At 40.0% G+C, this 26,834-nt stretch overlaps 1 protein-coding gene across 1 annotated transcript in view; it reads left to right on the forward strand.

Annotated features, from left to right (window-relative positions):
* The first annotated feature begins 4,550 nt into the window (after positions 1 to 4,550).
* Positions 4,551 to 26,834, forward strand: part of TULP3 (tubby like protein 3) — a 35,179-nt gene continuing 12,895 nt past the window's right edge. The window contains exons 1-4 of the mRNA XM_027633980.1: positions 4,551 to 4,972; positions 16,835 to 16,886; positions 21,574 to 21,736; positions 23,673 to 23,849. Of these exons, the coding sequence (XP_027489781.1) occupies positions 4,932 to 4,972; positions 16,835 to 16,886; positions 21,574 to 21,736; positions 23,673 to 23,849 (433 nt within the window). The 5' untranslated portion in view covers positions 4,551 to 4,931. The remainder of the gene's footprint in view (positions 4,973 to 16,834; positions 16,887 to 21,573; positions 21,737 to 23,672; positions 23,850 to 26,834) is intronic.

Consider the following 26,834-nt stretch of genomic DNA (forward strand, 5'->3'; position numbering starts at 1 on the left):
CCCGTCCCGTCCCGTCCCGTCCCGTCCCGTCCCGTCCCGTCCCGTCCCGTCCCGTCCCGTCCCGTCCCGTCCCGTCCCGTCCCGTCCCGCCTGAGGCAGTCCCCGGAGCTCCCTCCAGCCGCGCCGCCCGGAAGCCCTGCTCTGTGCCCGGCTCGCCGGCCGTGCGTTGGCCCCTGGTGAAGAGCCGCGGAGTTTCGCCGTTTAACGTGTGTCACGGCTATACCGGGTTGCGGGGGCCCGCAGGACGCCCTGAGGAGGCTGCGCCTCTGGTAAGCAGTCAGGATGTTGCATTCTTATACATCTCTCCTAAAATGTTCTTCTTGGAGTTCCTCTTCTGAGCTCGCCCATGGTGATTCAGGCTGGCTGAACGTGAGCCATCAGTGTGCCCAGGTGGCCGAGAAGAACACTGGCATCCTGGCCTGTATCAGGAATAGCGTGGCCAGCAGGACCAGGGCAGTGATCGTCTCCCTGTATTTGGCACTGGTGAGGCCACACCTCGAGTGCTGTGTCCAGTTCTGGGCCCCTCAATTCAAGAATGACACTGAGGTGCTGGAGTATGTCTAGAGAAGGGCAACGGAGCTGGTGAAGGGTCTAGAGAGTAAGTTCTATGAAGAAGAGCTGAGATAGCTGGGGGTGTTAAGCCTGGAGAAAAGGAGGCTCAGGGGGTACCTTCTTGCACTCTACAACTACCTGAAAGAGGTTGTAGCCAGGCGGGGGTTGGCCTCCTCCTCAGTTACAAGTGGCAGGACCAGAGGACATAGCCTTAAGCTGTGCCTTGGGAGGTTTCAGTTGGACATTAGGAAGAATTTATTCACAGAAAGGGTGATTAGACACTAGAATGGGCTCCAGAATGGGCTGCTCCAGCCGCCATCCCTGGAGGTGTTTAAGGAAAGACTGGATGTGGCACTTAGTGCCATGGTCTAGTTGACATGGTGGTGTTTGGTCACAGGCTGGACTTGATGATCTCAGAGGTCTTTTCCAACCTAATTGATTCTGTGATCTGTTTTTCAGTGGAAAAGTAAATTCAATGTTACTTCAATTCAAATTTATTCATTAGGTAAAAAAAAAAAAAGCAAGATCTGTAGAATACAGGAGGGAAATGTCAACTCTGTCCTGTAACAAAAACAAACTAAAAAACTTAAAAATTCCTGAAATTAAAAGGTATTTAATTAAAAAGGTAGTTAGCAACTAGAAATGTAAAGACTTCTGGTTACCTTGGCTCTACAGTATATTTTTGGCATTACAAACCAAATAAAACTGAAAAGCGAAAGCAAGTTTTTCTGACTTTTTTTTTTTGACAGCTGATTTGATATAGCTGGATCAGTAGGTCAACTGCTCCAACTCCTGCTGTGCTTTTCTAAATCTACCTGGAAATCAACAGAAGGTTCAAAAACTACTGGTAGGAAGAAGTCTGCCTAGAGACTTGTATGCTCAATGTTTTGCTTTTGTTAAAAACTAGATCTCAGGTTTCCAAACAAGTCTATCTCCAAATACATTTATTTGCCTTCTACAGAATCGAGAGCACTTCAGCATCTCCTTGGGGTGCTTCCCTCTTTCTCCAGCTGGCTCTAACACGCATCATGAGGTTTCTAAGTGGTTTTACCATACCTCTTGATGCCTCCAAAGAAGAAATGTACCCACAAGGCCAAGAAGGCAGAGCTGGTATTCCTTGAGAAGCCGTGGGCAGGACCCATCCATTGCTATGAAACTCCACTGCCTTTGGCCCAGAATCCCAGACGTGTGCCTACTAAACCTGTAGACCGGAGCACCTCTGCTGCCTGGGTTGGTAAAGATTATCCTTCCCCCTGCGTCCCACAGCCACGATTTTCAAGTTTTTCCCATATGTCTCAACAGAAAGTTATCTGTTCTGGTTACTGAAAAATTAGTAGCCCAGATTTGAATTCATTGTAGCAGCATAAAACATAAATAAGTGCTTATGAGTTGCTTCACAGTCTAACAGCAACCACTTGGTTATTTGAAGGTGTAAAACTGTGTGCAGTCTGTACTGGTTAATATGACTATTTCTGGAGAAATAATTCTTATCAGGAAGATGCTGTTTTCTATGGCAACTGAAAACCCTGCACATAATAAATATGAAGGGGAATTTTATTGGCTTACTGCTCGAAATAACTGCTGAACTCTATATGTTACATGTTAAAGTACTAGTTGCTTTGCTTAAATTTGACACTGCTAAACTTAGAGGACATAGGTTTTCACTTCAGGATTATTTGTTCTAACCTGTCCTCTTTTCTATTCTGTCTTTTGAATAGTTTCTCTCTATATCAATCTTCTTATGGGCCCCTTTTCTGGTCTGATGGGCTCCTGTTCTGGGACTGCTTGCATTTTCCTAAGATGTTCCTTCTATCATGGAAGGATAGGGTTTCTTTAAACAGGTGCTGCAATGACAGACTGTTCCTATACAACAGCAGTCATCACCTAGGGGAGCTCTTTTAAGCATTTCAGCACTGTTTAAGCATTGCTGCTGCTCAACTCTGCTCTTCACAAAGGAAGCTCAGGAAGTGTGGTTTCAAACCTGCGTGAGACATTCCTTTGTTCCTGGTGACCTGAAGTTATTTTTGTGATGCCTTAATCTTGAAGTAGAACACGTTCCATCTTTTCCCTTTAACTTTTTTTTTGTATGTGCTTGAGGCAGTTAGCTTTGTGGCTTCTGAAATACTAAGTAAAATAACTGCTGTGAATAAGCATTCTTTTTGTTTGGAAGAGTTGGAAATATCCACATTGGTAGCTCTTTGATTCTAAACATACAATGATTTTAAAATTTGTTTGAAGTGCTTAAAATGTTAAGATATTTTTCAGTTTGAAAACTGAGGTAGGTTTGTAACTTCTGGAGGCATCCTCTGCAGAGTGTGTGTCAACCTGCTGGAGTGAGAACTGATTTTCTGCTCCTCTCTTCTTGATGTTATCTAAGTTTTTCATACCTTCTCGACTGCTAGGCTCCTACCATACATGCTCTCTGAAGCCAGGAGGTCATATCCTCAAAGTCAGTGATTGACCTGTGTTGAGTATGTGCCAGGATACAATTATCATGGAATCACTTTCTTTTTCCTGCACACAGGCTTTGCATTCAAGCAGTTCAGTTGTTCAGCAGACAACTGTTATCCTTAATTCAACTGTACTTAGTTTTTTGAGGAACTATGTTGTAACTTTGGAATGCTGAAGGAGATTGTAGTTACCGTAGCGAGAACCCAGTTTGGTGTCCCTTGGGGAAAAAATTGCAATTTGAAACAGAATCTGACTCTTTTTGTTGATAACCAGGAAGATAAAGAACACAGCAAAAAAAAGGATTTCCAGGGTTTGAGTAAGAGTCCAGAATCTTTCAAAGAAACGTAGATTGTTGAGCTTGGACCATTTCTTACAGAAAGCTGATTTTAAAAGTGGATTTTGGGCGATCTGGATGTTTTGGGGGAAAATTCTGAATACTGTATTAACATAATCTAAGGCCACTCAGCTAAGTGGGCATCCTTTAATCACTCTCTCAATTCAACCTCTACCTGTTCAAGGAGACTGAGGATTTAGTTCACTGAATCTATTTGGAGTTATGCTAAGACACAGAAATAAAAAGGATCCATTTCTGAACTGTTTTAAATGTAGCCAACAGTTAGATTTCCTTTAAACCCAAATCTTGAGTTCTTTCTCAAGTTGCAAGAGAATAGCTCACTTGCGCCCCAATGAGTTTTCTGAGGAGAGTGGCAGAATGTGATGTTCATGAGGCATCTCCTGCATAGCAACTTTGTTAGTGACTCCCTTTGCAGCAGACCAGCTTACTCACTTAGTGAATACACCAAAAAAGATGGGACAGGTGGCGAAGCAGAATCAGGTTGGCATTACTTGTCTGGAGAAAATGGCTGGGTTTTTATCTTACTATTATGTCTTTTCTTTCAGGTGTGCCCACAATTTGAAACAACTAAGCCAGTGGTGTTGAAAGCGTGCCAGAAGAAGCACCGTGGTCCTCACAAGCCCCAGAATCAGGATGCCAACCACAGTTTGCTTCATGCAGGAGGACCTTGTCGAAGAGCTGCAGCCTGCAAGTTTCCTCCTTTAACTTTTGAGAATCCAGAAGGACATGCAGGCCACCCCTTGGATCATCCAAAGCACTCAAGGAAGGACACACAGTGTTCTCACAGCCAGCTCAAGAAAGGGACAGCAGCAAATGCCAATATCCAAGTGCAGGGTCCAGAGAACTGTAGAGAACCTGCTCTCCAGCCTGTGGAGCGAGAAGCTTTTAGTCTACCAGATGCAGAGGCTCCTCAGGTGCCTTCCCTAAGGAACTGGAGATGCAGCAACACTCTGTCACAGAGTAGTGACACCTGGCATCCAGAAAAAGAGCTGGCATTTGGTATTGATCCCTGTGAGAGAGGGAAGTCGGCAGCAGTGCTGGTTACAGATACTCCCGAACATGAGTATGGAGTAAAGGTCACTTGGAGACGGCGACCTCACGTCATGAAGTACCTGCGGGAGCGAGGGAAGCTGAGCGCTGCCGACATCCTGGTGAAGGCAAACTTCGAGCTCTCGAAGAGACAGGCCAGCGCCTGACCCGGCGGGAGCGGCACTTCAGCTGCGTGCGAGGACACGCCCGATGGCACCGGGGGCTGAGGACATGGGTGGGGCGGGAGCGCCTTGGCGACGGGGGTCTGTTGGGCCGGGCTTCCTTGGGGAAAAGTGTCTCTGTCGTGGGGAGTGTCCCTGAGGGAGCCCCGTGATTCCCGGGGCTCCGCGCCGAGGCTCCTCCCGCGACTGCAGCGCAGACGGCGGTAGGGGAGGCGACCATTGCTCCTCTGCGCGTGCGTGGCTCCGCGGCCAATGGGCGGGCGGCGTCCTCGCGGTCCGGGCCAATGGCGGCACGCCTCAGTGCCGCGCGCCGTTGTTAAGGGCAGCGGCGGGCGGGGGCCCATAGCAACGGCGGGGCCGCGATGGAGGGAGCGGCGCGACCTGGGGGTCCCGCCGGCCACAGGTGAGGGGGCCCGGGGAGGCGGCAAAACGGCCTGGGCCGGGGCTACCTCGCATGGCAGCCCCCAGCGGCAGCGCCCGGTGCCGGGATGAGTGGCCGCAGCGGGGCCCGGGCGGGCGGAGCCGCACCGCGACGGCCACGCGGGTCGGCGCTGCCCCCGTAACACTCGTGTCCCGCTTCGGGCGGCCGCCGTCCTGCTGATTTATGTGTTGTTGTGTTTTGTGTGCTTCACTCTTCAACACTGTCTGTTGTGCATCGTCTAAATAATTGTACATTAAACCGGTTTTGTGGGGTCTCGGTCCACTCTTCGTTTCTAGGCGCTGCTGTGAAGCGTTTTCGCGATGTTATTGAGCCGTTCTGTCCCTCATGAAACTCTTGGGCTATGTGATGACATAATCCGTGTGCCTTTGCAAGGGAAAAAGGAGAAATAACTGAAAGGAATTTAGCTGATGTAATAGGAAAAGCAGCTGTGAACTGTGGAGAAGAGATTTTGGAGAGTTTGTGCCTGTGGCTCTTGACTAGCTCAAACCCAAAATTATTTGAAATGAAATGTGAGGATACAGGCAGGCAGCGAAAACGGGTTTTGACAGAATCAGTGTGATTGTAAAAAACACAGGAAAAGCTATATCTTGTGCCTCAGATGTTTGGATAGGGAGAAGTGAAGCAAGTAAAGAGAGACACCTACACTTCTAGTAGTTATATTATAAGGAACACGGTGTAGAAGAGAAATAATATTTATTTAATACATACATTATTAGATTTTGTAATTTTAGTTGAGAGTGAAAAGCAGCAAAAGAGAAGAGGTCCTGTAACCGCTTGGGTGCACCAAATATGCTATGAAACAGTAGAAGATTACTTCTTTATGCAGACTTTAAAGACTGAGGGTTGTGTACCAGTTCTGGAAACAATTTTTGAAAAACTGATGACCAGATACACGTAAGCTTTCTTGCATAGGTATTAGATGTTTAAGTTAAGAGTTGAAGCTACAGGAAATAATGCTGTTTTTCTGATAACAGTTCTACTGGTATAATTTCTTTCTGGTAAGAAATTTGTTTTGTGTACTTTTATGGGTCCCCCACAGAAATAGCATAGCAATAATGGCAGTTCATGTGACAGCTGCTTCTCTCCCATCCCAGTTTATTAAACAAACAATCAATTTCTTAACTTTTTTAGTCTCCATGGTTAAAGTAACAGAACTAGAATACACGAACTTAAATAAAAATGCATAGTTTTAAAATAGATCATTGAGGTTTGTTATTTTAGGGGTCCAGCTCTGAACTTACAAGGTTCATCGGTGTTGTAGTAAATTGCAGGAAGACAAAAGTCTGTATTCTTAGGAAGGATCTTCTATTTCTGAGATGGAGATAGTAAAATGATCCCTAAATCACTAATCTAGTCACTAGAACTCGTTTGGTAAAATAATTGTCAGTTTTCCAAACAGTGTGTTTTATAGGAAAAGTAAATGTGGTATGCAATAAGTGACTGTTCATAGCAATGAAGATACTACACTGGAAAGCTTAGAAAAGCTGTACATGAGAACTGATTAGCAGAATTTTTCCTTTTTTTACCATTTCCCACCTCCCCACCAGAGGTGGAATACCTTTACTGTTGGGCAATATGTAAAATACACATAAAGATATAAAAAGAATTTTATTTCTGGTGGATAGAGGTGAAGGGTACAAACCAAAATAAATGCATACAGTTTTGTAAGTGTGCTGTGGGTTACATGATGAGAGATAAAGAGGAAAGATCTTGGATTTAGGCCATCTCTGAAAACTGTGTTAATCTGTCTTCCATTTGAGGTGGCTGCAACTGAAATTGCTCAAGTTCATTTTATTTTAGAGTTTGATTGACTTTCAGGGAGACAAGGCACAACAATCCTAATGCTTTAGAAGATTATAAAACTTGTAGTGCTATTTCATAGTTTTGATAAGTGCTATACTTTCTTCCTTTGGGAAAGTCCATTTTGAGACTTAACATGAAATTACTAATGTTGAATGCAGTAGAAACATTCAGGTAAAAGTAATTCTAAACTATTGTAAACTTTTAAAATGTTGAGAAGAAAACTTGGATCTTATGGTAGTATGTATTTTAGAATTTTGGGGAACAATGGACTTCACCTTTTTGTACACTAATTACACCATATACAGGAATACTTAAAGCTTCCCACATGCTGCGTTCCCAATGTGCTTCAACTTCTGACTTGCAGATGTCATGTATGAAGATGATAATTTTCAGGGTGCAAAAATCTTGACTGAGTCTACAGGGACTGCAAAACTGGATGTCAGCTACAGAGGTCCTACAGTCATTTGGATGCTTCCTCGGGGTCTGGACGTGCATGACTTAGTGGCTTTCAGCTTGTGAACTCAGGAACTCTGGGATACTTCCTCAGTGTCTTCAAAAGTTAATGAATAAAAAGAGCCTGTTGTCAATAAGCTCAATTTTCAAAATATTATGAGCCAGACTGAGAAAGGTTTAAAACTAGTTTCAAAAGTAATATTGGTGTCCAGCCAAAAGCCCTTTCCATATTTGAAAAACCTTAGTGTAGTTGAGATTGACAGGAATCTCAGAGGCTTGAGTGCTGGGCTTGAGTGTCTTGTATAGGTGCACCATAATTATAATTTTGAGGAAAAAAGGACAAAATACTTCGCTTATTATTTTAGCTATACTTGTAATCCAGCGAAGACAGAAGTTTAAAATTGCTTTTTAAAGCCTATCGTCATCTCTGTTAGTCCTTGGGTGTTTTTGTTTTGCCACCATTGAGTGCCTTCAAATTAAAAAACTTTGTTTTGTAGGACTTGTAATTCAGCAAATCTTATCCTTAGATAAAAGAGAATTGGCTTAGTATCCTGTTTGCTTCACCTTTTTCAATGCTAAACATTATAATCAAGAAATCTGTCCCAAGTGAGATAAATCTGTAAATGTTTTATAAATGTTGTTTATATTTACTCACTGGAGTACAGATTCAACAGAAAAAATCTTTTGCAGTTTTAGTGTGAATGAAGAAGGAATCACCTCACTTCCTACCAGGTAGACAGCAGTGTCAAGAGAGAAAATGTAGCAACAACTTGTGACTGAAATTTCCAAATACAAATTGAAATTCACTTGGTAACTGCAATTGCAAAGAGGTGTCTTAAAGTTGAACCTTGTTTGAATTGTTGCTTCGGTTTCTAATAAGTTCTTCTCCCATCTCTTATTACTTAGATTTTAGGTTACAAAAAAATGACCATTTTTTATAGAGAACCATTATTTTTATCTTCTGCTTTTTTAAACACTGTTAATGTGGCATCTGTAGGGGGGACAAATGCCCTGACTTAACATAATTATGACTTTGTATGTGTGAAAACATTCTGCAACCAGACTTGCACTGGGATAGCTCCAGACTCGTGTTTTGTCACTGAGGCACAGTTGAGTGATCTCCGAAATAAAACTGTTGATTGTATTGTAATTGAGCCATGGGATGAATTCTCTTCTAAGTGGATTTGCTGATGTGCTTAGAGAAGTTGTTGTAGACTACTCCAAGAACATTTACACTTACTTCTAGAGCTCTTGAAAACGTATAATCTCTGGGATGTTTGAACTCTTAGCTGCCTGTGTTATTGTAATAGGAGTCTGTGGTCGCTTTTGCTCCTTTCTGACTTTGTGAAAAGTCAGATTCTTATGTGAAATCTGAGGCAAAAAAAAGAAAAAGAACCTAAATCTAGCAGTGGTATCTTGCTGAGTCACAGTTTGAGATGGAAATTACATTGCACTGTTTCTGTCTCTTTAATGACTTCCCCTTTCAATCTTTTAAAAATGTAAAAAATGCTGGACTGGAAATAAAAGCCCACAATCAGTTCTAGAGCGTCAGTTCAGAAAATTTCATGTTCTTTCCCGTTTTTAATTCAAAAGACTATAAAACAAGTGCAGTTTGTGGTGTGAAGTGTGATGCAAATTATTTTCAGGGAACTTTGAGTTTTGTTACCTGGTCTGGGTTAAGCATACCACGTGCCATTATTAACTGCTGGCTTTGTTGCTAGGAGAGAATAGAGACTGCTCTACATTTCACTGGTTTCATGTTGTAATTAGGTACAACCTCAACAAAAGTGACAGTCAGGGTTTAATAATTTACTCACAGAAGATTGTAGGAGTCAGAATTCCAAGCCCCTGGGGATCTTGCTTTGCCTTTTCCTTGGGCAGAGCTATTTCTGTAAGTGAAATGACCATGGGGATTTGGACCACTTAATTGAGAGGACATTAAATAGAAAGCTGGTGTTCTGCTTGTGGAATAAATGTTTCTTTTCTTTAGGAGAAACCTAAGTCTCATTAAGTTCACCTGAATAAACATGATTTTTGAAGCATAATGCTCTGTATTTGTAGGGGTAGTTGAGCTGAAAAGTCCTTACTCAAGGAGTCACCAGCTGTGAACTCTTGAAGGAATGTGCCTGGCAGGAGGTTCCTTGTCTCCCTTTTCTTGAAAGTATTTAATAAAATACCAGTTGAAAACCCGTTTGGCTACACACTTAAAGATAAGTTTATGTGAACATTCTTATGGTTGTCTTTGTGCCACCTTCCCAGCATCAGTGAAGGCTTTAATGGTTGATGGCTTGTGTGGATTTCTGGCTGCTTTTGGCCTTCCTTCCAAGAGAAGAATACTCCTTTCACTTTAAAGGAGTAATTTGTTGGAGAAACTAATTACTTGAGATTTTGGCTAAGGAAAACAAGAATCTCCTTTCCATTCTCCCAGTATAGTATAGTAGAGAATGACACAGGTTTTTGTTTACGCTCTTCTTTATAGTCCAAATAGAAGATCTAGTAGCTTCTGTCCAGAGAGTGCTGTTTATTTTCATTGCTCTGTTCCCTTGTTCCTAGGAGGAGCCAGTCTTTGGTACTTTATGAGTCAGTTTTTGAATGGCATGCAAACACTAAGAAGTACAGTAGACAAAATAGTTCTGAGCTTAGAATGTAACTATTTCATGATGCTTTTGTTCCTGTTGTATTTTCTTGTGACAGTCTGTATTCTTTATTGTCATCTAGTTTATTCTCTCAGACTCAGGATCTAAACTATCTCCATTTAGCTTGTGATCTCTAGAACCCAAACAGACAGAATCATGGAGGTTGGAAGGGGCTTCTTGAGATATTTATTTATATATAATCTTCAGAATACCAACCTTTTTGGGGTTGGATTTTTTTTGGGGGGGATGAGGGGGTAGTGGATGTTTTGATTTGTGTGTTTTTGGCATGCTTCTAGTCCATGTGACTTTAAAGTGAAATTATCAGGTACTTTTCTATAAAGTTCCATTATTAAGCCTGGAGGTAGGTAGAAGCAGAAGTTTTAAAGGACTAACTTGCCTTTTTGTTTCTTTTGGACCTTTTTTAGTAACTTGTAAATTGTTCAGATACTTGGTGCAAGTTACTGGCAGGAACATGTAGCACCCAGAGGATTCAGGTGTATTTTGAAGTGAAGTAGGACATACAGATCTCAAGGTTTATCTCTAGATGCTCCCTCCATCCAGACTGCTCTGACACAATTTATTGTTCTTATTAGTTAATTTTATACTTATTTTGCAATATTCTGAGATAGGGCTTGCTCAATCTGTATTATGTGGGACATAATTTCTATATTAAAGCATATCAAAGACAGTCTTTATTAATAACAGTTTATTGACTCATTCAGAATTGCTTCCAAAATTGTGTTAACTGTTGCTTTGTCATTGTTTTCATAATATATTTAGTAGGTGAACAAATTTTGTGAAATCTTCTCCAATCAGCTATTGGCATTAGTAATCTGTGCATGTTTCTTCTGGCGGGGAGGAATCAAGGGTAAATCTAATTTCATCAGGAAAGGATTCTTTATGTAAAAAAGGCAGACAGAGACTAAAACTTGCCCTTCTTGAAATATCAATTTGTAAAGAAAATGTTGGTGCAGCCTTAGCCATGTCACTTAGAAATAGATGTGGCATTTTATGGCTGATTTGCAGCAGATCAGTTTACCTTGGAAGACTTAACTGCCAGTTAATTGTGAAGGAAAAAATACCAAGTTTTTGCCAACCCCGCCCCACTCTTCTGCCTTGGGAAAGGCAGAAAAAATTGATAATCCTCAATCTTATGGATGCTGTGTTACACGTTTTCCCAGAAATGTGAAATTGCAGTTGTGTCAGTGGGACTCCTCCCTTTTGTGGATTGGAAGGTGCATTACAGATAAATTTTGCTCCTCAACCATTTCTAGAAACAGTATTGCAATTGTTGTTTGGATTATATCTTATATCTTTCAAAATATAAGAATCCTTCTTCAGCTGATGTCTTTTCTACAGCTTCTATTTTCCTTCATAGCTGTAGTTCACATGAGGACAACAGTCCCCAGGAGAGATCTCTGGAGGGTTAAGAGTGAAAACACTTTCACACCAGCTGACTCCACATTTCTTACTGAAGTTGCTTTTACTTGCTCTTCTACACCTAAAAATAAAATTTAGTGGACAAAGATATGTGCCACAAGCCACTTCTTATTCCCTGATTCTTAAGTTCTGGGAGCATTGCTCAGAGACATAACTGCTGCTACAACTTTAATAAACTGTCCTGCAAAGGAAAAAGGAGCTACATGGGCTCTGTAAGACTCCTGATGGAAGTAGTCCTCTGTGGAGTGAGAAATGGAACACAACATATTGGAAAATTGGGGATATTTGTGGACAGAAATGGTGTTATTGTGCCTTGGAGCTCCTTTAAAAAAAGTAGAGCAATGACAACAACTAAAAATTTAAGAATCTTGATTATTAATGTATAGATTCATATTCCCATTTAGATCAAAAGATGGTGTTTGTTAAAAGGATTTATGCATCAGAATGATATAAAAATATCAAGCTTGTGTGTAAAAGGCACTGTAAACTCAAACTCTAATTCACTTTACAATGAGCTGGAAGTTTCTGCTGGACACTTTCCCTGAATCTCCCTGCCAAACTACGGACTGTCTGAAGCTGTAATACCTTCCCTAGAGCTGTGCAAAATAGGTAATAATTCCTGAATTTCTCTCACCAAGAGTTCAGTGCATCTACAGTGCTAATATAGGCTCTAAAGATGCTTAGAACAATTAAAAAGCAAAACAAGCTATCTTTGCTTCTCTTGGGTCAGATTTTCTTTTAAGGTGGAGTCTGTTTCAATCAGCTTATCTGACCTTCCTCTTTTAAGAGGCCGGGACTCTTACTTTTTATTATCAGATGTTTGCAGAATAGATTTAGCCATCTGGGAAACTTCTAAATCTGCATGGCCTCGTTGCATTGCTTGGTTAGGAGGAAAAACTGAGTATAGTATTTCTTAGTGGACATATGAGGAACATACATTTTGTTGAACGCAGGAAGAACTTTCATGATGATGTTTTCCTTTGTTTAATGTCTTTTCAAATCTGTCTTTCCAGTGAGTTCTCACTCATTTTCTCTCTACAAGTTCCTCTTTCCTGTGGCTTTTCTTACTTTCTCTGCTTCTCGCCTCTCATTCACAGCTGCAACCAGTCAATTCCTTGCAAAACTAGTCCATGATAGAGATAGCCCTTTTTTTTTTTTGATTCCTTATAGCTTTAACAGTCAGTATATAAGGGGGTGTAATTGATATAAATTAAAAGAAGAATGCTTAACTCTCCCATTCTGTGTGATAACCACATCTGAAATCTGAGGTAAACCGTAGCCTTACTCTATGACAGCAATTTTTTTTTAACATAATAATATTTAACCTTGATTAAAACCCCTTGTTTTCTGTTGAAAATCCAGAGCTCCGTGAGTTCTCTCTATGGTCACAGTGTTAAATAAAAAAAACAAAACTATTTGCAGTCTGAATTTGTTTAGCTTCAATTATGTATGGCTGGATTTTGTTGTCTTCTCTCTTATCAATAGTCATTTGTGGCCTCAAATCCATGGAATACAGTGGAGCATATTGATTTTCCTTTTGAATAAACCAATCCTTGGTCAATTTGTTCAGCTTTCTGCTGAACCCTCTTCAGTTCTTCAGAATCCTCTTTATTGTGTGGACCTTGGACAGAATGGAAGACCATTTTCAGGCTGATGGATTGCTTTCCTGCCCCGTTTTCTACCTTCTCCTACTTCAATATCAGGGTTTTTCGTTGTTCTCAGAGTTGCATTATACTGTGAGTTTGTATTTGGCTGATTCAATGGTAATTATTGCCAAGTGTTTTGAACATAACTATTTTGGGTTTTTTTTAAAGTATAACATATTCAGACACACAGCAAAGTTGCAGTGAAAACAAGAGTGTAAATTCTGCCTTTCCACAGTTTGTAATGCCAGAATTGGAGTGTTATTGAAACACGTGTCCATTCTGAAAGAAGTGTCAATAGATGTAGTGTGCCTTTTTTACAGAAAGGAAACTAAACTACATAAAAAGGAAACCTTAATTGCATATATGAATATCTGTTAAATAATTGGTGAGTTACCTGTTCATTGTCGCTGTTTGATATTCTGAAAATGGTTTATGAAATAGAAATGTTTATGAAATGGAAACCAGGCTGATTCTGATTTCAGTAGGAATTTGAGATGCTATCAGTTAAAAATAAAACTTTGCTTCATCTTGGTCTGTGTCAAGTCTGGAAATGGATCTGTGAACCCCTTTATATCTTGCTGTCTTCTCCTGCATCCAGCTATGCTGTTGTATCTTCTCAGTTGAGTGTTTTTGTTGAATAATTGCTTTCCCACTCTCATTTTTATTCTGTATCCTGGATTATCATTAGTCTTTTCTTGTATGTTACATTCTGAGTCATTTTTCCTTTCTCTGGCATGTGTCCACAGCTTTAGCAGGATTGTTGGTGGATTCTGATAAACACAGCAGAGAAACTGGGGGGGCAGAGTCTCTTGTAGTCTGCTGTACTGCAGTGCTTGGGAAGAGGAAGATCGTGACAGGCTACTTGAATATTTTCAGTTCTTGTTTGTCAAAAGTAAATTTGACAAGTTTACTTGTTTGGTGGTTTGACTGGTCTGATGGCTGTGGGGTTGTTTCATTTTTTGAACTGTGTTGTTGTAGCTATGGAATTGCTGCTAATTTTTCCTGTTCCTGCTTGGTATTTAAGTCTTCTTGCATATAAACCCTTCAAACAGAAAAGCAAAGAGCACAGTGGTTTTGTGTGGGCATGTCCAAAGACACTGATCTGTGTTGTCAGCCCAGTAGAAGGAGGATTCCTGTTTGAAGCCTGCAGCTGGATTAGCACACTACTTGCATTCCTTAGCAGTGAGTTGCAGGAGTGACTCTAGAACAGCCTTTTCCTGTTAAAGTTTGTGATCCCACCAACTGTGCCGTGATGAGTAGGAAAAGGTCTGAAGTGTGGGAAGCTCTTTTTTTGTCTGGTTATTATGTTACACTTTCACGATGACCAACTGCTCGAGGAAAGGTTGAAGGAGGAGTAAATAAAAATATTGTAAGATTGCTGTGTTTTTTTAGCAACTGTTTATAGAGCCACAGTGCTCGTGGCTTTGTTTCTTTTTATTTTGATCCTTGTGTGAATCCTTGCATTTTAAAATGGGAAGGATGGATTGATGGCTGCTTTCCTTTTGTGGCCTGCTATGAGGCAATTTTGAATTGTAAGAGGGAATACTCTTGTAGTCTTTTTTCTCTGTTAAGCTCTGTGACCTGTTAAAAACTTTGTATTTCAGCCATGTTTGAGCGTCAATTAAGTGGCCAGAGGCAAAGCACTGTGTAGTCTGCTTTATGCTCCTGTTACATTGTGTAACTTTATTCCAGTGTGAGTAGAAAATAATTTAGCATATGAAGTAAGTAATTTTCACTGAAGATTTCCGCAAGATGTGTATGTGAGTCCCAGTATTTCAGCACTTTGTCAACTTCCAGGTAAAAAGGAAAACCTGGAAACTTATTTCCTAAAATGGTAGTGTTTGTATTTTTTTTTATTATTTTCTGAAGAACAGATTCAAATTGTTTGGGGATGCATTTTCTATTAGGAAAAACAACAAAACCACAAGCAGTAGCTTGTATCTACACAGGAAACTTTCGTGTCCATAAGAATATGTCTGTAAACCTACTGCTGATCAGAGATACACAGATTGCTTTATAACAAACTTGACTGCAGTTAACAAATATAATCTATTTCTTAAATCAGTAGGTGTATGAGAAGAAAAGGAATATTCCCCCTCTTTTTTTTTTTTTTTTTTTTTTTTTTTTCCCCATGAACATCTTAAGTGGAGCTTTCAGGCATTTTTCAAACTTTGCTAAAGATGGCCTTTTCCATCACCTGTGCTATAAATAATAAATATGCTGAAGTATCATGCAGTAACTATTGTATATCTTGCTGCACTCAGTAGCTTCTACTTGTTTCTTTCTTAAGTTGTGGCTGTTTTCAAGGGAAGACAAGTGTATTACTGTAACTGTTGTTTTGGGGATGTGCAACAGCTCTCCATTCCTCTTCAAGAAAGACACTAATTTTTCCAGGCCCTCCATTGCCTTTGAATCCAAGATACTATGTATTGAAGATCCAAATAAAGAGTAACATCAGTTTTCAGAAACAAGATATTTTCAAGGTCCTAGACCTGTTGTGTGATGGTAGTTCAAATACATTAGAAAAAAAAAAGTTCGGAAATGACGAAAAGTGCAAAGTGTATAAAAAAAAAAAGGCAGTCATAGCTTGCTTTAAAATACTATTAGTTCAAGAACTAGTATAAATTTTAGATAAGTTGTTATATATGATGTGTACATAGAACTCTTTCTCTGCATAATTCCACCTTCCAGAGCAGGGCCTGTGTTGGCCAGGGTAGGCTGTCTCTAAGAGCCTCTGATCTGTCATCTGCTTGCCTGGAAGCTGAGACAAATGTGGGTTTACTATAGGCTAGGGGGACTCAGGCCTTTTTTACTCTTTAGCTCTATGTGCTGTAATCCAATTTCCATGGCATGTGTTTTGCAGAAACCTCACCCTCCTCTCTCCCTATCTCTTGATGTCTCTCTGGTTTTCCTTGTTAGGATTATATTCAGTGCTGTCTGCCAGCTTGTGGCTTCACATCCTTGGACATTTATGGATACCTAAACCAGACAGAATTTCCTGTTTAAACAGAAATTTTGGCTTGCCCTGCTTTTCTATGTGCTATTAATAAAATATATAACATTTGTCCATTTCCTGATGCTTTCTCATTTCCAGAGAGGTCTTTGTCAAAGCTGTGTTGGAGGAAGTGCACAACTGTGATAGGCAGAATATGTGCTTAATTGTCAATTAACATTTCCCCTATGTAGGGTTAGCTGCTCTAAATTGCACTTTATGTAATAATCCATTATCATACAAAAGGAAATGGGAAGTCTGTATGGAACACAACTTAGAATGAAAAGGTAGAGTTCTTATGAAAATTACCTATAAAACAACAAAATAGTGAAATAATGATATTTTATCTCTAAGAATTAATATCGGATGTTGCAAATACAGATTCTCTCAGGTATTAGCAGTAGTTTTGGAAAGTCTAATAGGAAGAGAAAATTATGTAGGTTTAACTCCAAGAGAGAACTGAGTTAATTTAGAATTGGGTGTCTTGTGACGGGACTTTACTGAATCAGTTTGAACTGTGTTAAACCTTCAGGTATAAATTGTCTCATAGCCCCACCTCAATAGTGGGTCATAACTCATCTACCAATAATGAAGCCTTTAGTGCTTACAAAATGTTTTCAGAGCAGTTTACTAAGGGGATTCAGCTACAGTTTTTGTCATATTTCTGACAGAATACAAAGTATGTTTTATTTTTAATTCCTTGTATCTTGGTCTTTTAGTGGGATAGAAGTAATGTCTAACAGTTGTTTTTAAGCCTTGATGGCGAAGTTGCAGTCTGAGAATATCTTGTGCTCTTGTAATGGAAACCGTTTAATAGCAATAATTAATGAATTTGTTTCTTTCCCTTTCCCAGCATCTTTGAGGATGAAAGCATGAAGCTACGACAGCTGAAACTACAGAATCAGGTAAATGGTAGTACTGAAGCTGGTAAAAATAAGTACAGGAAAACAAACAGCCATCTAGAGACTTGAGAAATGGAGATGAAGTACTAAAAATGATTGGTCTAAATACCAACTTGCTAATATTTTTCTTTGAAGATTTTCATGGTGTTCTTTAGTTTAAGTCAACCTTGCCATGGCTTGTAGATTTGATGTATTTGATACATTCATTTTTCATATGTCCTCTCATTTCATTGCAATTGAGTCACCAGAATGCAGGGAATGAATCGAAAGATAGGGAGACTGCAGGAAATTATTGATTTTAAGCATCAGAGCAAAAGAAAAAGTTTCCTCGACCTACAGAAAAATCTCCTTAACACTGCTGTTGAGAAAGATTTCCAGCACCTTTTGACCTTTTTTTGTTTCCTACAGAGAAAATATTTACAGCCAAGCATGGGGCAGATGTTAGGTTATAGGTCTCAGTTTTTGAAGTGCTGTTTGCTGGATGTTTACATCACCATGTTCTTCAAAGCAATGAAGTATCCATCCTTAATATTCTTTCTCTGTGAAATTTCAAATGCTTATAAATAGATTAGAAGATTCTCTAACTGACCATTTCATATGGACCACAAATCACTGTCTTACATTAAATTCATCTTGTTCAAATTAAAGTATGGTTTTTAGAAAGGCCTTTTCTCAGCTGAGGATCTTTAAATCCAGACACAACAGTCTTCAGGGTACTCTTGCAATGGATAATAATCCTCTTTACCAGAACCTATGCATTATTTGTAGTCTGAGTTTTCTTAGCTTTGACTTCAGACAGTGAATTTATCACCAACTTTATCTGTGTTTTTATAGGCTCTTACCTAAAACACTTCAGTCAAGGGGTAAAATTTATCTTTGGTCATATTTGTGGAAGCTAGGATAGTCCTTTACATGTAGACTATCAAGTAACACTTGTTTAAAAACAAATAATTAAAAAATAGAAAACATTAGTTCAAGTAATCAGTAAAGGAGCATTTAGTGACAACTGGTACTTGGTAAGATGTTCCAAAACTAAGGAAGGTCTGGATACTTGGTGATGAACCTCAGGGTCTATTTTAGGACTGCAATCTTGGGTCATAAGCTGGTAGTAATCACTTCTAGTGCTAGGCACTGTGATCAATGTATGCTTAGTGTCAGACCTTGCCATGGGGATGGATGGCTGTTCCACCAAACAAAGCTGCTGAGCTGGGTGGAATTCCTTCAGAGCAGCTGTCAGTTAAAATCATGAAGAGTTCAGTTTGAATTATGCATTCCCTTTTGCAATTTTGTTTCCATCTTTCTTGGATTTGGTTGAGATTGCAATCATCTGCAAAACCAACAGCTAGACAATATCTCTGAAATAGGTTTTAACACCCCCTCTGCCCCTTGCAAATGAGACTTGTTGAGAAATGCTAACACTCTCTAATTTATGATTATATAATTGGGATTGAATATTACTTTTAAAGTCGACTTGTACATGAATAGTACTATGGCCTCTGAAGAAAGAGAAGTCACTACCAGATATGAGGGACTCATTGCTGGTTGTAGCTGATGCCCTGGTTGATTAATTTGTCATAAACATTTATAGGAATTGGGATAAAATAAATGCAAGATGTTTTAATCCAGCCATGTATAAAATCTTTGGTCAGACAGAGAACCTGGAATAAGCATTTGCCACAGCACAGACATATGCCTGTCATCCATCTTTATAATGGGTTTGGGAACCCTGTAATTGCAGTAAAATATTATTTATAATAGGGCATGACATCAAGTTCCATCTGTGGGCCAGCTCTGCCTGCCAGGATGCTTTTTTCTCCTGGACTTGAGGCAAGAGCACGTGGTTGCTCAGTCAGTGCTTAGTCCCTCATTAGTAGAAGGTTTTCATGTGCCTGAGCACATGAGGTGCCTGCAGCTCCAAGTGCAGTGCTGCCATCTCCCTGTGCCTGGAGAGCACGGAGCCTGACACGTTTCTGAATGCACCTGGTGTGGTGCATTACTCTTGACATGAAGTTTCATTAATGCCACCATCACTAGCATTGCCACTGCTGCCCCAGCATGAGCTGAGGAGGAGCTGGAAGAGTGGAGAGGATGTTTCCAAGCTAGGATCCATCCTCTCTAGCCTGCTAAGGTTAGGACCATGCCAAATAATTGCACCTTTGATGGTGTAGTTGGAACCTTCCTGTATACCATCTTCCCATCATCACAATTGTAGACAGAATACTAAACTAGTTGTCTTGCTAGTTTGCTAGGATATATTCATCTGACTTCTTGACTTGTTGGAAACTCATTAGGAGTTGGTGGTTTGTAATCTTTTAATTGTCCTATGTTCTGATGTTACTGTTTTCTGCCGTGCAAAGAAAACGTTTCTGAAAGTATTTGATGCATGGAGTTCACAAAATGCTGAACAAATCATCATAATCTGTATCTGTTACTTAATTAATGGATTATGTGTTTTGGTGTCCATTTCATGAACTATCTAAATTTTATGTTGTAATATTATATGAATTTTTGCTGTAACACAGAGCTGGAGGAAAAGGCTACTTAGTAGGCAAAACGAAACAAAATACAGTTTCCTTTTTTCTGCTTCTGTAGTGGAATAAGGCCCGGAATACATGGTACTGAAGAGCAGGCTGCCACCGTATGGAGAGAAAATGAACTGCTATTTACTGTCCTGTCAGTGGACTTGCAGATGTTTTTTCCTTCTCAGTAAGCAAAGTATTAGAGAGAAGCCCTTTTAAAATAAATTAAATTACTATCAGATTTTGTCACTTTGATTATTCTGAAATTCTTGCAAGAAGAAGGTTGGTCACATCTACCAGCAGTAAACTATGTTTTAATATAAAATGATGTTTTAATATAAACTGATGAAATGTTTAAAAAAGCTTATGTAATAGAATAATCCATTAAGTAAGTCTTAAAGCTATTATATTCTATGTTGATCTCAAATTCAGTTTTGCATTCTAGCAGTAGCTGTGCATTTTCTTATTTTTTTACTGCCTTTAGGGTGTGTCTGTTGGGTTTTTTGTCTTGCCTGTCTACTTGTCAGGTGGAGAAGTCTTGACAACAATTCTCAAATCCTTATTCTGAGTATAATGTTCTGATTCTTGTTTTTCCTCTCTCCTTTAGAGATTTATAAACTATCATGATATTTTTTTACTTTTCCTCAGCATTAATTTAAAAAATAAAGAATACAAGCCAATGTAAATTCTTCTGGAAGGTTTGACTACCTTTCTAGAGAACATATCCACAATTAGCAGTTTCTAAGAAACTGATTTTACTGCTTATTTTTCTTCACTCATTCTAGACCAATGTGATAATCTCTTTGGAATTCTATGTAATTCTTGCTCTGCAGGAATTATTGCAAATAATTCTCCAATAGCAAACACTACCAGTCCTCAGAGTGTTATTCTGAGTTTAAAGGAAAAAAAAAAGTAAATTTGTTTGTTTGTTTGTTTGAGGTTTTTGTATGTTTGGTTTTGTTTGGGTTTTGGGTGTTGTTTGTTTTCTGTTTGGTTTTTTTTTTTTTTTTCTTGGGGGGGTGGTTGGTTTTGGTTTTTTTTCAGATAACTGAAAAAAGCAGAAAGAATAAAGAACCAAGGGCTGAGTTATGCTGGAATTCCTCAGGGAGAGGTTGCCTGAGAAACTGATCTCATTTGAGATAAAAAGCCTAATAGGAGAGAGAAGAACTAACAAGAGAAAAAAATAACGGGAGAGGAAAGGGCACCAAAGTCTGTGTCTCAAGTGGATTGAATTGTTGGTTCTGTGTATCTGGTGGGTCCATCAAGACTCCAAATAATTTGATGGAGAAATGGTTTCTGTCATCAAAAACAACTTCCAGAGGTGCTCAGGTACAGAAGAAGCAGCCGTCAATAAACTCCATCTACACTAAGGAGCTTGCATATTGTTTGCATAATAGTGCAGAATATTAAAATATGATTTTTCATTCTTCATGCATTACCTTAGGCTTTAAGGATTAGGCATGTCTGTCTTTAAAATGGTACAATGTCCCCATTTGCCTTGATTTAAGCCTAGAAGTTGTTTCTATTCTTGTTTAGTAGGAAATTATAAATATCAAATGTATGTGTATCTTGGAATTTTTTTTAACATGTGCGTTTACCACTCTGCTTTCAGTCCTGAATTACATGCAAAAGTTTAGCAAGGTAGATCAATTTTCCTTTTAGTGGATCATTCCTATTTTAATTATTGTTGTTTATTTGTTTGCCCACTTTAAGTCTTATCTCTCAACATTGGTTTCTGGGAACTATTTAAGTTCTCCCTGTAAGATGATAAGTTTTGAGACAAAAACCTTTTCCTTTGCAAGTGCTGACTGTTTCATATTGGACTATAAATGACTGCTGAATTTATCTATTTGTATTAAGGGTTGCTGGATTTTAGGGTGAATGAAAGGATTTCACATTATCTGCTGGTGGTCTCAGGATAGATCAAAAATACACAGGTGTCCATGTCCCCCATCAACTTCTCATGGAGAATCACAGGCAATATCTCACTCCGAAGACACAGTGATACCTGTGTCTAGGATTTTTGTAAGAGATTACAAGAATATTTCAGGTTTGTTTGAGATTCTGGTCAGTCAGAATGTCTTGGCATGTTATTGCCAAGGGCTGAGGCATGTTTTCTGCCACTCTAGATGTGTTTACTCGTCTCTTTCATGCTTTTCTTAAATCCACAGAGAGCTCTTCTAGAGAAGAAGCAGAGGAAGAAACGTCTTGATCCATTGATGGTACAGCCAAATCCTGAGGCAAAGCTGCGCAGGTCAAAGCCCAGAGGGTGTGAGGAGCAGACTCCTTTAGTAGAAACTCCTACCCCTGTCCACAGTGATGTTGTTTTACAGGGTGAGTAATCAACCTAATTGCAACAATGTTCCCCAGAGTGCCAGTACGTGCATTATATGTCACAGATGGGCACCTACGTTGCTGTGGCAGTGGCCAAGTGATAAACAAAATTGATTACATAACTTTCTATGTACAGAAGTAGAATTCTAGTACAGTATGGTTGAGCAAGACTAAACTGCAAAAGCAAACAAAAACCTCACCGTGAATTTTTCTGACAGCTGGAAATCTTCATGTGCCCTTGAGTAATCTTTCCCTTGTGTTAGGCTAGAAGAACTGTAGAAATGAGCTAGGAATGTCTAAAAAGGTAGGGAGATACAAATCCAAATTAAGAAAAAATCTTTTGAAGCTGTAGGACAAAGAAAAGAAAATAATTCAATAGTGACTGCTTGTACTTTTCCTTATGTTGTCATGGCATACTCTGTCTCAAGATTGCATATGACTGAATGATAGAGAAAAGCAAAAAAAAAGTGTTATAAATACTGAATTAGGTTCTTAGTGGGTTCTCTGTGGGCTTCAGTGAGACAACTGAAACATGACAAACAAGCTATAGTGGTCCACAAAGTCAAAAGCACAAAGTGGTATCAGGGCCAAAGGCAATAACTTGGTGGTCTCAAAACAGTAAAAAATTACAGTAAAATAATCACCATTCTTTTAGAAGTAGAAAGAAATACAGTATTGAGAGCCTTAAGACTCCCTTGTCACAGGGAGGAAAAAAGAGCAGCAATGAAATCCTTACACTTCAGTGGAAATGTCAGGAAATTGTTTATGAGAGCCAGAATCCCATCAGCCTATCAAAAAAGTAACAGGAAACATTCTAAGTCTTTGAGATGCATGCTATTGCAGGATTTTATAATGCAAACATTGTAATAATAACAAATTAATATGCAGAGTAGAATTTTAAAGACCCAAACAAACCAGTATTACTGGCTTTGAAGATCACATTTGGAACTATGCTGTCCTCTCTCTCTTGAATATTTTTCTCATTCTCCAGATGTCTTTCAGAATCATAGGATGGGGAGGAAAGTGGTGATATGGATAGTAGCATTTATGTGTTTAAAATCAAGTATAAGAAAGCTTGTATTAAAGGACGCTTTCAAGTCAAAAAGAGAGTGAGAGAAAAGATTGATATAACTTCTAAGGTAGGAATGTTTGGTAATACTGAAATGAAAACTAACTGCTCACTTACTAGCTTCAGTAGTTCTGAGGCTTCTTCATTGCAAACAAATACTGTTAAGAAGAGATAACAGGAGTAAACATGTCAGAAATATGATGACTAGATAAAGCAGTAAAGTTTTAAGAAGGAAAACAGTAGGAAAGTAAAAAATCCAAAGCTGGAACTTACATATTGTGTGCTACACAAATGCATATTAAGTATTATGCCAGACCCTGCCATCAAGATGTCTCCAGCAGTTACAAAGTGTGGTGCACAGCTCTGTTGCATGTTCAAACATGGAAATTTCATTTCTAACAAAAAGATAAGGGGCGTCCATTTACAGTTTTTTCTGCCTGTGGTTGTAAATATTTTTATCAAATTGATTTGTGACGTTCACTGTGGAGCCCTCACTTACTGGCACAGGAGCAAACAATGAATGTGAAGGAAAAGAAAATAGAGTAGTTGCCTGTAAATAAATTGAAGGGTAGCAATGTGCATGATAAATACAACTTGTTTTAATTGTTTTAGCCCTCAGAAAAAGGTAGATACAACCATTCTATTTATATAGGGAGAAACTGATGCTTGGTGTGTTTAAAGTAATAGGCAGTCTGTACCAGAGTTAGGCCTGACTCCTCCCAAGTCTTCTTACAAAAATTGAACAAATATAGTTCAGTACTTTAAAGGGATGTTTTAGCAGGGGAAGGTGAAAAGAACCATGATCCTGGGATGCATCCTTAGCTATAAAAATTAATTTTTATATTTCTGTTTCATTTTGGCCTACAGGCATTGATGGACCAGCTGCTTTCCTGAAATCAGAAGTACAAGATTTGGGGACCAAGCTTCAAGGTCTCTCTGCTGGATCTACTGAAACAGAAGAAAATGTAGATAAGGAAAATGATGGAGAGGCTCTAACAGACACAACAGGCAAGCCAGATCTGCAAGAAATCTTACAGAAACGAGGTAAGAGTTAATAATTGGCAAATGTCTTTTCAGGACTCTTTTACTTTTATGATGTTTTTCAGTATCATTAAGAAACCTAAAAAATATGAGGAATCATGAAGTAAGCGTCCATAGGATATCACTTTTAAATGCACAGCTAGTACATTCTACATGTGGAAATGCAGTACTGTAGTTCCTTCTTGTGACATGAATTGGAATATACCATTTATGTTTCAGAGTTTAACAGTGTGCTGTATAATTTCTGGCCTTTCCAAGGAAGTTGCTGACAAAATGCTATACTTTAGATTTTGCTAAAATTTGGGATATTTTTATTCCAGATATGTTATATCTGGATAAGATGCTTGAATACTTTCACAACAGCAGAACTATCTATAGCCAGTAAATGCTGTAATTTAATTCTTTAGGACACTAACAGAAAAGGTGTTTTTTCTGAGACAGAGGTTGTCACAATCAAGGGTTTTAGAGTTTTATATTCAATAGCTTGTCTCAGTCTGAAGAGACTGGAATGTTTGCTAAAGAGGATGAGTTATGAGATAGACCAAACTTTTCTCTCTCTCAGCAATTGTAAATTCAAAATTAAGGGACTTTAATCGAGGAAGTGTGGAAAAAACAGAAGAAATAACAACCCTTTATTAAAAGATATATGTATGTTGGCAAAACCAGTAACAGAACACAGAAAAAACTAGACAGTAGTCCTGTACCCAAAAGTCCCCTTCAAACTAAAGGAAAACAACAACAACAAAACCCCTGAATGAATACTTCTCTGTCCTTTAGCGCAGTCCTAGTCATGGCCGGCAGGGGGCGCTGTTGGCTCTCTGGAGGTGCAGTCCCTGCAGTTCTCTGTGGTGGCCGCCAGGGGGCGCTGTTGGGCCCTGTCCCACACGAGGAGGGGGCGGTTGTTCTGGGCTGAGGGTGTTCCGAGGCTCTCCCCTTCTCTCCCAGCAAGCACAGACCTCTCCGATAAAAAACCAGTAGGTCCCAGCTGGAGTCGCGAGGCAGTGGCGGGGCAAGGCCAGTGGTCAGGCCTCACCAGGACGAAAGAACCAGAAAGACTGGCTCCCAGGCTTTTCCTCCAGAAATGCCTGGACACAGTCCCTGTCTCTCCTCCCTCCATGTGACGTCTCCTCCCTCCATCTGACCTCTCCTCCCTAAGAGCGGCCAGCTACCCCCAAAATCTCAAACTCCAGCCTTTGAATGGGCCATTAGCTAGAAATGCAGCTCTGCTGGCTATCCCTTTTGTAAAGCTCATAACTTCCCCTTCCCATTCCAAACTCTGTTTTTCTTACAGTGAAGCAGGGAAAGAAAAATTCACCTCTCAGATTTATAACCTGTAACATTATCCACCCCTAATTTTTCTTTCCCATGCTTTCACACTTTATCAGATTAAGTCTTTGAACTTCATACATACATGCATTATTCTAACTGTGTATACATCTACTAATAGGTAGATACAAATACAGATACAGATACAGAGTTACATACAGATGCAAATACACAGGTACAGCCAGTTCACCCGAAAATAAGGTCTCCTTGAGGTATACACCGGGTTTCTCCATCTTCCTGCATCACCCACCAGGTGCAACCGGTCCCTTGGGCAAAAACAATCCCATGAATGGGTTTGCTTTTGCTCGAGGCGGGGTTAATCCAAACCTTTTTACCTAATATACCCCTCATGTGAATCACTGGGACCTTGTGGAAATTGTTTCCCTCAATCCTCTCTTTCAACTCTGTAGTTAATTCCTTGAGCTCATTAATCATTGTCTCTACAGTGGAGATGCAGGCCTGTAGTGGTCCTTCCATCATACTGTTGTACAACTGAAGTTTGTTTATTACAGACATCACTGGCTCCCGCTTCTCCCCAGCCTGCAATGATGTCAGGTAACCTTTATGTGTGGACGGCCCCATACGTGTGAAGCTCCACCACATCTGTGGTGTACACTTAACCTTGTCAGGATCATTGGTAGGTTGCCCATCCCCTCCAAATAATACTTCCAGCAGTGCCATTTCCCTCAGACGTAGGATCCCTTCTTCTATGGTCTTCCAGCCTGTGGTATAATGATCTGCCTGCAAGGAATCTCTGTAGCTGAACCTCTCCCTCACACCATCCACAAGCCGTGCCCAGAGGGACAGGGACTTCGATTCCCTCACAAACGCCTCCTCAATACCCACATCCTGGGCAATGGACCTCAAGAACCTCGCTTCACTGCCATCAAGGTTTATGGCATCACCTGTAGAGTCCCAAACTCGGATCATCCAGGCCAGAACGGGCTCATTCGGACGACGAGCAACGTCTGTCCGTAAGTTCCGGAGGCTGTTATACGATAAAGACTCAGTGATGATTTCTGGCTCTGGAGCAGTCGCCTGTGAGGGTCCTGCCTCCCCGTCATTGTCAACTGGGTGAACTGATTTGGCTTTATATTTCTTCTTCTGGATGGGGACAACCTCTGTTGGCTTGGTCTGCCCCTTTGATTTGGCCTTATCCTGAGTCACCTTGGTATTAGGCATTTTGTTTTCATCTTTTCCTTTCCCCTGGAAGTGCTGCACCATACCGAGCAACTTCCTGTAGGCAATGGCCAAAGCCCCACATGCAGCTGCCAACTGCCTCTCTGTGGATCCATCACGGCCTCTCTCCCTCACGGCTTTCATTATTTTTGTAGGGTTCAGGAGTTGTTCAAGGGTGAGCTTCCATGTTATGGGAGCTGAGCAACTTTCTAAGAATTTACCCATGTCCTCCCATAACCCATGCCACTCAAGGTTTTCCACCCCTGGGGCGGGCTCCTGGATGCCTTCTTGGTAATTCTTGGCCTTGGCTGTGTATATTAGGTATACTATAATGGCACAAACTAGGATAGAGAGCCCAACAAGTAAAATGTCTCTGACATCTAAAGAGGATTTGAACTTCCCAGAGGCCATTGTATTGTATCCAAAAGGAAACTGAATAAAGGGTTGGGCGAATACATTCCCCTGTGTGTCTCCATAGGAATG

Source organism: Corapipo altera, unplaced genomic scaffold, assembly GCF_003945725.1.
Source record: "Corapipo altera isolate COAL_440 unplaced genomic scaffold, ASM394572v1 0, whole genome shotgun sequence".
Classification (NCBI taxonomy): domain Eukaryota; kingdom Metazoa; phylum Chordata; class Aves; order Passeriformes; family Pipridae; genus Corapipo; species Corapipo altera.